The sequence below is a fragment of the Elgaria multicarinata genome, chromosome 7 (genome assembly GCF_023053635.1).
Source record: "Elgaria multicarinata webbii isolate HBS135686 ecotype San Diego chromosome 7, rElgMul1.1.pri, whole genome shotgun sequence".
Lineage (NCBI taxonomy): Eukaryota > Metazoa > Chordata > Lepidosauria > Squamata > Anguidae > Elgaria > Elgaria multicarinata.
In genome coordinates this window covers 88,596,664-88,609,153 of record NC_086177.1, presented here as the reverse complement: position 1 = coordinate 88,609,153, position 12,490 = coordinate 88,596,664, and the positions used below count along the sequence as shown (strand labels likewise).

General features: G+C 42.3%; 2 protein-coding genes across 2 annotated transcripts in view; one reads left to right on the top strand and one right to left on the bottom strand.

Moving 5' to 3' along the window:
• UBR5 (ubiquitin protein ligase E3 component n-recognin 5) overlaps nt 1–12,490 on the top strand; it is a 180,969-nt gene that overhangs the window by 79,744 nt on the left and 88,735 nt on the right. The gene's annotated exons all lie outside the window — the stretch shown is intronic.
• ODF1 (outer dense fiber of sperm tails 1) lies at nt 4,055–11,418 on the bottom strand. The gene is made up of 2 exons (XM_063129903.1): nt 11,123–11,418; nt 4,055–4,428 (listed from the first exon to the last, which is right to left on the bottom strand). Exons 1-2 carry the CDS (start codon nt 11,416–11,418, stop codon nt 4,113–4,115), a joined length of 612 nt encoding a protein of 203 aa, XP_062985973.1. The 3' UTR covers nt 4,055–4,112.

Genomic DNA, 12,490 nt, shown 5'->3' with positions numbered 1-12,490 from the left:
CCATAGAAAATCTGCAACAACTTGAACAGGAAAGACAAGCACATTTCTCAGCAGAGGGAATTACTAGTAGTTAGTAAAGAATCTGTCCAACTCTTGATGAATGGGGGTCAGGTGCAGGAGGGTGAGGGAAGGGCCTGCAGTTGAACCAGGTGCCCCATAACAATCATTGTCTGTAAACACAAACATATTCTATCCATCTTGCACTCTATTACTTATTTGTGCCAGTTCCCCCCCCCCCCAGAGTATTAACTTTATCCTTCAAAATAGAAAAAAAAAACTGGAAGTTTTAATTGGATGGGTGATATTTCTTATTGGTGGTTTTTTTTGCTTTGATTATAATTTTGTATTTTACCTGTATTTTAATGGTTTGCTGCCTTGAGTGTTATAGTCAGTGGGAAGGGAGGATATTAAACCTAATAAATAAAGTGACAAATGAAAATTGTGAAGAATTGTCAAGGGTTATATGTGCTTTTTCCCCCTGTGAACTTCAGCTAATTACGATCTTTACACCATGATCACCTAAGGTTGTTTGAAAGTGCAGGTGTACCAGTATGTGTGATGGGTGCACACATTTTTCTTTTTTTGGTCACATGTACGCCACAAGGAAATGAACTACTAATCAAGGCTTCCTATCACTATAGGGTGGTTAGGTGTCCTACTTTACAGAGGACAGCCAGAGCTGTCAGAAGACAGTACCTTGTTTGATGGGCTATCTGGACCAAGACTGGTTTAAAGTCAAAGAATCATAAAGAGGGAGCACAGGGGATTTGAACTTGTCCATCAACATTTAGCACTTGGACAGTGCTAAAAGGGTACCTGAGCAAGCACACAAGGCTAGATCTACAATATTGCTTCACAGCAGTATTGAAGTGTACTGATTACTGCTGGGGCACAACCACATTCCATATACTGCTTTCAGAGTGTTTTTTCCTGCTTTTTATTTCACATTCATCATGAAAGGTGTAGATCTGGCCTAGCTAGTCAGTCTTTCCCATTATGGTGAGATATATAGTACTTCAATTTAAATTACAGTAATTATTTCAAAATTTGCGTCTATAATAGAAATTAACACATGCAAATATTATGCAGATTGGTGTCCTCTTTTTCAGTGATGCAATGTTCTCTTTTCTGGCAATGTATATATGTTCAACCTAGTAGTAACGCAAATATATGTGTGTATGTACAGTTTCCCACATGGATATCACTTTCATTTATATAAATCATTATGTATGAAGTAGTCCTAAAAGGCTGTACAAAAATCACAGAGACATTGATTTTATAGTCATATGGTAACTTGTACATTATTTTCCTTGTACATCATTTCCCTTTTAAGTTTGGAACTTATGTTTCCACTAATAGGACAAAGTACAGTTTAGATACCAAGATGGACTAGGAAGACTTTCCAAAATGTTTATGAATAGGCCATGGACGATGCTGGCTGAGGATTGTGGAAGTTAATAGTCCAACAAATCAAGCTAGGGAAGGCCAGGCTAAGGCAAAGCACCAGCCAGGATCAACTAGTCCCTTCAAGTTGAGAGATTCCTAATGGGTGCGCTGAGGTGCCCTTGTGGTGACTCTTACCTGTAACATGGAATCTTTGCTGTACACATTTTTGATCCTTTGCTAGACAATAGTGGTGTTATGTGCATACCTTGCGCAGATATTTTAAAGTCATTTCTAATTTCAAAATCCTAAAGCGCAGATGGGCAACATGCAGCACTCAACTACAACCACTGAATTTGGAAGTGGTAAAAAAAACCAACCAGTCTTTTAAAAATAAACAAATGGTGCTATTAGTACGAAGCACTAAAATGGTCAAATTTAGCTTCTTCTGAAGCTAAATTCAACCCATTTAGCACTCTGGAGCAGCAACAGAGTGCTAAAAAGGTCAAATTTTAAAGCTAAATTTGACCTTTTTACCAAACTGAAGCAAAGTGCTATTTCCCTCCCCACCCCCATCAGTATCTTGTGGAATGTGGTGCGCCCCATGGAGTGTGGCCTGTGACCATCAGAAGTAGCCCAATCCCGCTCTAAAATGATCATGTATTATTATTATTTATTTATATAGCACCATCAATGTACATGGTGCTGTAATCATGTAGGTTAGTATTTACATACTATTATTATTGGCAAGCTTGCATTTCAGCTGGGCTAGGCCCTGGCTATCAGCCTAGACATAGAAAATATCTTGTATTGCTGAAGTTAGAAGACCCAGGTCTACTTTTCATACAGCAATCAGTAAACATGGACCTAATGTATCACAGACTCTGATGGAGAAGAGGGAGAAGTGCATGAGGCCAGGGCTGGCCAAACCATTTTGCTGCCTGAGGTCAAGGACAAAATGGCAGCCCTCACCCCCATCCCATGTAGGGAAACCAAGTAGACCTACTGTACAACGTTGTCCTTTCTTTGAAGGTTTAAATAACATTAACAATAGGAACAACGGAACATAGGAAGCTGCCTTATAGAATCAAACAACTGGTCCATCTAGCCCCATATTGTTGACACTGACTAGCAGCAGCTTTCCAGAGTTTCAGGTAGGATCCTTTCCTTGCCCTACCTAGAGAAGGCAGGGATCGAACTGGTGACCTTCTGCATGCAAAGCAGGTGCTCTATTAAACTATGACCCTCCTGAAGGGAGAAAAGGGGCCCTGAAGTTGCCTATCAATCTTCTTCCTATGGTGAAATATATTTTATTTATGTGTGTTGAAAATATATTATTTCTAAATTTGCAGTTATATGCATACACCCCCCCCACACCCATTTACAAATATTTTGCAAATGTCATGTAAATTGGAGTCCTCTTTTTTGCAATGTTTAAGTGGCTACCTTAGAGTTCAATCTTACTTCAGTCCTGCCTACGGGACAGAGACTTCCACATCTAAGGGTGTCACAGCACGCTGTGTGGTATGCACAGCTTTGCCCGCCAAAACATCCAACCCCTTGCCATTTCTCCCAGCCCACAACCACTCATGGCATCTGTTGCCTGAAGGGCCCACCTCCCTGGGCCTAATGATAGGGCTGAATCTGAGCAGGATGAAAGGGACAGGCAGGCAACCACCTACAAAAGAGAAATTGTGCCTCCTGGTGGAGCCTTCTAAAAATAATAGCTAAAAGAGCCACCACAAAAGGTAGCCAGACTGAGTCATCCCAGCACCCTGTAATTCAAGAACTGGTTGTGTCTCCACTCTACCCCCCCCCCCCAGGCACTTATTCTTCATTGTAAGCAGTTCTGGAAAAGGGATTGTTCTGTTTTTATTACTGTAGTTATGCTAAGTTGAAGTGCTAAGGGACAACAGATGCTGCCTTATACGGGGTCAAAGTATTTGTCTGTCATGCCTGGTATCGTCTATTATGACCATCAGTGAACCTCCAGCGTCTCAGGTGAGGAGTCTTTCTATCTTGCTACTTGATCCCCTTTAACTGGAGATGCTAAAGCACACTCTACCACTGACCTATGGCCTCTCTCTTACATTTCTAGCCTCATAGCTAAAAATAAATAATATTTGCTCTCCAGTTGCAACTGCCCAGATGCTCTGAAAAGTAAAACAAACTGATTTTGAAGGCTTCTCTCCCCCTCAACTGTCATCACCAGCAGCCATTCCATGGCGCTAAGCTGAGGGGGAAGTGGAGCCATCCCACCATCCCTTCTGAAGACCTCCTTCATGAAGGCTTCTTCTCCTTCCACTGACACCACCAACAGCCATTCCAGCAGACTGTACTGAGAGAAATGAGAGGGGAAAGTAGGCCTATTCCATCAGCCCTGCTGAAATACTTCATTTCCCTCCCACCCCCTCTTCTGGTCACATATGTTTTTCCTCGTGTGCCAAGTTTTGTTATAGTGTAAGTATGTGGGCAGGGGCTGTCTTGTTTTATATGTAAGGTACTCCGGGAGACTTTTTGGCTGAGGAGCAGGGTAAAAATACTTTAAATAAATAAAATGTGCAGATAAACCACCAGATGTGCAGCATTGTCATTGTTGGAAGAAGGTAAACTTAGTTGCTAACACATGTTTAAAAGGGTGATGTTGAAAAAACACAAGAATTCCCCAGAGGATCTACAGTATTAAATCCTTATGCTGATCAGCTACCAGCGCCAATCATCCAGTGTCTTCAAAGGAGACTAAGGAGACAAGGAGGCACAGAGCCTGGTGATTCTATCCTCACAAGGCTGGTGGGTCCTATGGTGTAAGTGACGTCATTGTCAGACACTCCCGGTGGCAGACAGATCTCCTTGGTGACAGTGGAATAGTTGTACTCCTTCCCTCTACAAGTTTTGAATTCTTCTTCGTGTTCAGCAGAAACTTTAACCTTCCCATCTTGCACTTTCACCGTAATGTCCTCTGGGTCAAAACCCTTAACGTCCATTAAAGCTAACAGCTTTGGGCGACTACATGTTGCCAGCATCTTAGTAACCCTTCTTCGAATCCTGCAATTAAAAAAAGAGACAGAAGAGGATAACAGTACAGCCTGGTTCACACAATCAAACAACCCATTGTTAATAAATCATGGGGCAAGCAAGCTAGCTCCTGCTGATTCCACTTTCTGAGGAGTTGTCATGATGTGCAAACCTGGCACGCTGGGTTTGTTTGTTTTTTTAGCATTAAACAACACAGAGTTTTAACCCATGGTTTGTTGTTGGGTCAAAAGTCTGCGTATTTTAACCCTAAAAAACATGGAATGCCAGGTTTGCATGAGGCATTCCTGGGTTGTTTTGGAAAGCTGATTCAAAGCAGAAGTGGCAGTTGGGCAGGAGGCAGTGATCATTTACTCCTGCATGGCCACACCAATTCCTGGCTTGTTTATATGAGAACCAGGTCTACAAGATTTCAGTTCAAACAGTCAGAATCACATAAAAAAGAATTGAATAGGGATGGGTAGATCTGATTATAAAGTAGCCTGATTCAATGCTGTTATGAAGGTAAATTCATTGTAGTCATTCATTCATCCTGTGCAGGTTTACTCAGAAGTAAGTCCCATGATGTTCAGTGAGGCATATTCCCTAGTGAGTGTGTTTAGGATTGTAGACTTATTTATATGCCACCTTTCCACTCAAGGCGGCAAAAAATAAAACACAGATAAAGGGTAAAATCCAACATAAGTAACTTAAGTCCCAATCGTTTCAATGGATCTATCTAATTTAAGTAGGTTTTACACTGGATTTTACCCAAAATAACGAAGTGGTAACTAAAACATTAAAACTAACAAATAAAAACACATTAATGGGGGGGGGGAGAATAACAGCACCCTCCATATTAAAATGTACTTCAACAGCAAATCAGGTTAGATGCCACAAGTCCATCTGATTAAAAATGTATTCATTTGCTTGTGGAAAGACAACAGAGATGGAGATAGTTTGGCCTCCCTTGCAGGGAGTTCCAGAGCCTGGAATCAGCCACCAATGAGGTCCTCTCTTCCATTCCTGTGAAATGCGCCTCTAATAGTGGCAGGAGTGAGAGAAGGGCCTCTCCTGAGGACCTTAAAACCTGGTCAAACACATTTGGGAGAATGTGTCTTTCAAATAGCTTGGTCACAAGTCAATTTGCATTATGTACCAATGGAAACTTAATGACTATGATGATATATCAAACTGCATCTATTACAGGTAAGTTGTTCATCTTATCCAGCCTGGTACCCTCCAGATCTGTTGGACTACAATTCCCATAATTAAAAGCATAGCTGTCTGTGGGGTTATAGGAGCTGTAGTCCAACACACTGTAGTGGGGTGGGTGTCATGTCTAGCTCTGCTCCCCCTGGGTTGGAAGAAGGTGTTTCAGGTGATCAATCAGAATCAGACTCTGAGGTAGAGGAGTTGGCACCAGAAAACAGGCCAGCTTATACCTGCAGGGGAGAAAGCTCTCACGGGCTCTTCACCAGCTGGGAGTGAACCCTCTCCAGATCTTATCTCCTCAAAGACAAACAATAAACAGTCAGTGGGAAGCCAATATTCTTCTGAAGGGGAGAGCACGGAGAGGTTAGGCGCAGACTAAAACAGGCGAAGCTAAAGGAAGGTGAGAGTAAGTCAGCCGGGCTGGCATCCCGTCAGAAGCTGCATCACAACTAGTCTCTCTGAAGTTAATGGGTCTTGGGAAAGGGCTTTACATTCTTCTTGAAAGGACAATTGTCTCACTTAGTTTGCATAGTTTTGTCTAGAAGAAAGTTCCTAGAGATTAGACTCTCTTTTCGGGAGGTTTTGAGAAACACGACAGCGAAGCTTTTTAAAAGCCCCAGTGCTTTTATATTGATTTGCCAAATGAGAGCAGAATTACTTTTTATTTATCAGTTGAACACAAGACTAGCTGCAGGGATTCCCTTGAATCTATGGGGTAAATAGGAAAAATGCTTACTTAAGAAAAAGCAAAGCAAAGCTGAACATTCAGAGAAGGGGCAGTCTGGGGACAACTGCCCCAGGTATGGCTTTGATTAGCACTGGGCTCCATTGCTCTTTCATCCTGCCTTGTTTACCGTTTTGCCCTGGGACACTAATGATGTCATTGTCCCTGTGCTGCAGTCGTCTTGCCCCTTCCCCTCTATTTTCCATGTTTTTCTAGGGCTGGGAAAGTGCGGCATATTTTCTCCATGCAGGATAAAACTGCCCTTCCGTCCCTGCGTATTACCGTCCTTGTGCTATGTCGCAGAACCTCCCTTTTTGGGGGTGTCTGCGTTGAAGGGCAGTAGTCCAACACAGTGGATCACAGTCTTGCTGATGAAAGAGGAGGGCGTGCTGAGTTGCTCAAACAACCAAGCTTGTGCGGAGTTGCTTGAACATACTTCCACTGCTCCAATCCCACTCTCATTGCTCTCTCATTGCTATTTCTCCCCCTCAAAAGGCACAAACGGCGCCTAATCGATCAAATGCTAAATCATTAAAACAGGAGACAACAAAACCAGAGTGAGGGGGAAGGCGCCCACGTCCATCAACCACAAGAACCAATGAACTGGAAGGGGAAAGAAAAGTGGCGGGGTGGGACGGGACGATGATACCAGGAAGTGCAAGCCGGCACAGGTGAAAAAGGCGGTGAAATAGCGCAAGAATGCATGCATGTGATAGTGACCAGCACATGATTTTTATTTTATTTTTATTTATTTATTACATTTATATACCACCCTATAGCTGAAGCAGATGCATGCCAGGGAAAAAAAGTAGGTGTGATGGAACTCATTGTCTGAAAGTGCCCTTATTCTCAAAGGGCCTCAAGCCTAATACAGAAGTAAGGGTGTGAAGCTATTCACAGCATATCATACTGGACAGAGTCACCTGTTCATCACTGCAGACCTAAGTGAAGTTTAAAAGGAAATAGCTAAGGGACAAGTTCAGAAGTATGAACAAGTTTTCCAAGTGGCATATAAAAAAGTTAAATTATTATTATTATTATATTATTATTATTATTATTATTATTATTATTATTATTTATTTATTTATATAGCACCATCAATGTACATGGTGCTGTACAGAGTGAAACAGTAAATAGCAAGACCCTGCCGCATAGGCTTACATTCTAATGATTAAAAATAAATAAAGCTAAAAGCACTAGAACAAGAATATTAAAGGCTGCAATCCTAAAAATGCTTAGCTGGGAGTAAATGCCACTGAGTTCAATGGGACTTGCTTTCAAGTAAACATACGTAGGATTGTGCTGTAAAATGTCACAATGTAAAAGCAGTTAAAAAAAAAAAAAGCCAAACAGTCTGTGGAATTAATATAGGCTTGGATCCAACATTGTGTGTTAGACCTCTGCTGGCTCAACAGGACTTTCCTCTCCTATGTCCTGCATGTTCCCCAAATCTGCTCTGGAGAGTCCCCCAACCCCCAGGAGCAGACCTGTGGGGAGAGAAAATCCGTTCTGCTAATGGTTTCTGTTCCATTAGGCAATGACCAGTGTTGGATCCAAACTAATAACAACATTGAATAGCACATGAGCAATGTACAAAGGATTAAAAACCCGAGGAAGTAAAAAGGCCTCTGCCTGGAACAGAAATTATATCAAGGTAGGCTCCAGGTGAGACTCCCTAGGGAGTGCATTTCACAACTGGGATGCTGATCCCTTTCTCTATAGCCACCTGCTGCGCCTCAAGAATGAAGGGCCGTAGTTTGAAAAATTGGCAACCCCATCCCCACTCCTTTCTTTTTCTCCCTCCAGTATCAACTCCCTAAACTTGTGCTGGTGTAAAACTGTTGTTCTCAACTTTGGGTCTCCAGATGTTGTCAGACTACAACTTCCTTAATCCCTGATGTTTGGCCATGCTGGCAGGGGTAATGGGAGTTGTAATCAAACATAACCTAGGGACCCAAGGCTTGAAAATGCTGGAGTGAGAAATGAGAGGACTGAGAAAGGGGGAGTGCGTCCAGATGAAAACAGATCTGCCTGTTTTATATTAAGTGAAACACTATAAAATATTATGACTTCATGAATTTTGGAAATCTTATTTCAAAAATTAAAGGACTGCCTCTCTGTATACACCTGCCCAAGTTTCAAGATCTGCCAAGGGGGCCCCTTCTGTCTCTGGGCCAACTTTCTGTGGATCTCGGTATGGAACGTTCTCCCCAAAGTCTTGGCTGGCACCGACACTGGTTTCGTTTTCTTACTAAGTCAAGACCTGGCTCTATACCCAAGCTTTATGTCTTGGACAATGACCATTGCTTGGTTTGACTTATCACTGCTGATTTTATACTGGATTGTGGTTCACTCCCTCTTATTTATTAATTTGACGTGTACCCCAACTTTCTAAGAAGAAAATGACAACTCATAACAGCTTAAAATCATAAATAAAAGGTTGATTAGAACAATATAACAAATACATTAAAACCACAATTAAAAATACAACAATAACATAATAATACAGCGCCCAACTAGGAGAAATACATAGTGTCAAGCAGATTTAGGGGCTGTCTATATGTGGGGAAAGCTGCATGGTGGCTGTGGATCTGTGCTGCATCAGTGAGATGATGCAAACGCAACTCCGGAGCCATTGTGGAGCGTCCCCGCAATGCTCCGATTTACCCCGTCTTATTCAAAGGGAGCAACAGCAACAACAACATGGGGCTTCCACCATGTAACGTTGCTCCGCAGCCAATCCAGGGTCAACCCAGGAGCGGTGCCTGGTGGAAGGCAACTGGTGTTTGGTCGCCTTCCACCAAGAAGAGGGCGGTAGAAAGAGAGGCTGCCGTGAGAGCCCTTGGATGAGCGGTGGCAGAGTAAAGAGCCCACCTCCCTACCTCCCTTCTTTCTCTTTTCCAGAGGGTAGAAGAGCTGGTGGCAATGGTGGCAGCCTTTGTGTCCTGGCACTCAACGCCTTCTTAAATTGCCCCTTCTTCTTCTTCTTCTTCTCTCTGGGGTTGGCTGGGTATTACAGGTGGGGGCATAGCTCTGCAGTGGCTCTCAACTCCCTTCTCTCCCTGACACCATTGGGAAAAGTGCAGGAAGAGGCCATTTTTCTCCCTCTCTCAAAATACTAATCCCATGAAGCTGATTGTTGGGAGATTCAGGACAGAACGTACTTCATCATGCAGCTGTACAGCATTAGCAATTAAGAATCATAATAATTTCTAAATTAGCATCTATCTATAAATCAACACATGTAAATGTTATGCAAATATGTTCTCTTCTGGGGGTAATGCATTTCCTCCTTTTTTGGTAATGTGTTAGCTTCACGTTCAGGGCCAAACTAGATGTGACTTTAAACATGTGGTTTGTGTTGTGTGTATCTTTTTTTTAAAATGATAAAGAAGCAGTTGCTGGGGCCCCCAATCAGGATTAGACCTGTGGCATGTGGGATTTCATCCTTTTCTCCCATACTATGCTATAGACCTGATTAAAATTGCACCCCTCCCAACACACCCACCCAAAGCTGCTATTTTGTATGGAAAGGAAGCTCCCATTGGCACTACTATTCCCTCCTGTACCAAATAGCAGCTGTAGGGGAAGGTGAGCAATTTCCATTAGGATCCTAGTATAGGAGGAAAGGGTTACATCCCTCCCCCTGGGCCTGACAGTCTGAACTGGGGGCTTCAGTGACTTCTATTTATAGCTAAAAAAGAAAAGAAAAAGATGCATGCAATGCCAAAGCACATGTTTAATGAAGAGGTGTAAAGATTTGGACAAAGGAAAACAGAACCTCCACCTCCCCCCACCGCTGGCCTTCCTATTTTCAGTTCAATGCCACATTTTGTGAAATTGTGAAAAGTGCAAAAGTCAAGTGCTAGCCTTAACCAAAAACAAAACAATATGTAACAAAGAAGTTAAGGAACTAAATAATAAATAATATTTAATACATAATGTGATTTTAAAATTAACACACGTGAACGTTAGCTACTGGTTCATTTAAGCTGAGGCAGATTGCAAATGATGATGCACCGTACTTTCCATTGAGGGGAGTGACGTTTATATATCCCTGAATTTTGGGAACAACCAGGTCAGCCCCCCTTTTAAATAATTCTTCTGAAGTGCATAACAGCCTGGCTAATTGGCCACTGAGGAAGACAATTGGTCGAAATGCGTCTGGCCTATGCTAATTGTGATCACTGAGCAGTTTTAATTATATTATTAGTATTGGATGTGTATAAAAAGTGCTCTCTGAAAATTAAATTGTGAAAAGTGACAGATCTGGACATTACCCCACATGAACTAATACTGTGACTTAGAATCCTCTCTACTGTCCAAGGGGTTTCTGGCTAATAGACAAGGGATTCCTTGACCCTGAATTATATTTGGAAATAATTACCTGAGGATGGAAAGTTTGAAAAGCAGCAAGACCAAATATCATCCTTCATTAGTGCTGCAATTTGTTCCGCAGGCACATATGGTTGAGTGAGAGCTGAAGGACACGCTGGTGGCCAAATCAAACCAATTCTTTTCCATGTGATTCCTTAGAACTTCCCATGTCTATGAATTCCCAACCAACTCCACCCACTCTTGATCAGGCTCCAGTGCATGTTTGTGGGGGGTCCTGAGAGTCCTAGGCAAAGATGAGCAAGAGGGTTTCCCAAGGAAGAAACTTGAGTTAGACTACATCTGAAAAATTGCTAAAGCAGGGGGTAGGTAACCCATGGTCCTCCTTCTATTTCCACAGGTTCTTGACACAAGCTATTAACAATGCAACGAGAAATCGGAACACACACTTACCTGGCCAGTTCTTGCTCAGCTTCTATTTTAGCTCTTATTGCCTTCCGCTCCAAAGCTGTGAGGCAGGGGGTTCGACAGGGATGGCAGCACAGTATGTCACATAGGCAGTGCGGATACGGGTGAATTAGGCAGCAGCAATGTGGATGGAGGCTTATGTTACAGAGGCAACGGGAGGGTGGACCGCAGTACCTATGGCAGCAATGCATGTCTATCAGCTTTAAGCGCCTCTTTATTTCCCTATCGGTTCGTCTTAAATCTCGCCTCACAGCTTCCAAAGCGTGACAGAGGGTTGCCATTGGAACGCATTAAACCATATTAGCTTACGAGTACAGCCTTTGAAAAAAGGGCACTCGTGAGGGGAAAAAATTGGTCTGGCAAGCCCTGGCCAGAAGTTTGCATTGAGCAAACTGCTGTTGCTTTTGCTGGATTCCAGCATGCTGTTTATGACATCATTACTCTGTGAACATGTCACAATCTGGCAATTTCCATGGAAACAGTAAACAGTGGCTATAGGCCAGAAAGCTACTAAATACAAAACACACACACCCTACCCCACTACTTCATGTACAAAGAAGTCCAAAAGTTCTGAGTTTGTGGTTTCTGTGAAAAGCAATTAGTAGCCAAGATTAGACACTGACAATTTATCTGTGTATAGTTTTGTGCTGTGTTGTCTTAGTAGGGCACAAAGACAATGTGGTGTTTCAAAAATGTTGTGTTGGAAAGCAAATATTGATTTAGGTGAAATATTTCAGAGTTATACGACAGCTACACAAAGACACTATCTAAACAAAAAATGTAAATATTTAAGGCAGGAAACAAAATGCATTATCTTGAGATGCTAACCAAATCAAGTGACAAACTTAGTGTCATCAAATTACTATTTGGAGCTGATTGTTAGATTTAAAATGCAATGTTCTGCTAAGGAAACAAGACTTGGGAATGACAAGAGTTATAAATAAACACAAGTGGCCAACACCAGTTTGGGGAAGGCTGCTCTAGGACTTGCCATCAAACACAGTTTCTTGGGGGAAAGCCTAAGGAGACCTTAATGCATGGAAGGGGATATATCTAAAGAGATTCCGACATGAAAAGATGGGCTTCTTCAGGCATTGGGCCTGTTCAGACAACACACTAAGCCATGGTTAGGCTGCTAACCCTTTTGCAGCAAATGATTAGTGAGTGTATTTAAACTGTGGTTATGTAGCCACCATGGTTAGGAATGGTTCACATGACACACAAGGTCACAATGCTTAGCTCAAAGTGCTCAACCATTATGGCTTAGCATGTAGTCTGAGCAGGGTGATACAGGACTTTAAAAGGCAAACTACTTGCCTTGAATAACACCTGGAAACTGGTAATCACTGCAGT

Coding starts and splice junctions, on each gene's coding strand:
- ODF1 (XM_063129903.1), bottom strand. CDS start 11,418: ATGGCAACCCTCTGTCACGCTTTGGAAGCTGTGAGGCGAGATTTAAGA. Junction 4,429..11,122: donor GCTGAGCAAGAACTGGCCAG/GTAAGTGTGTGT, acceptor TTTTAATTGCAG/GATTCGAAGAAGGGTTACTA.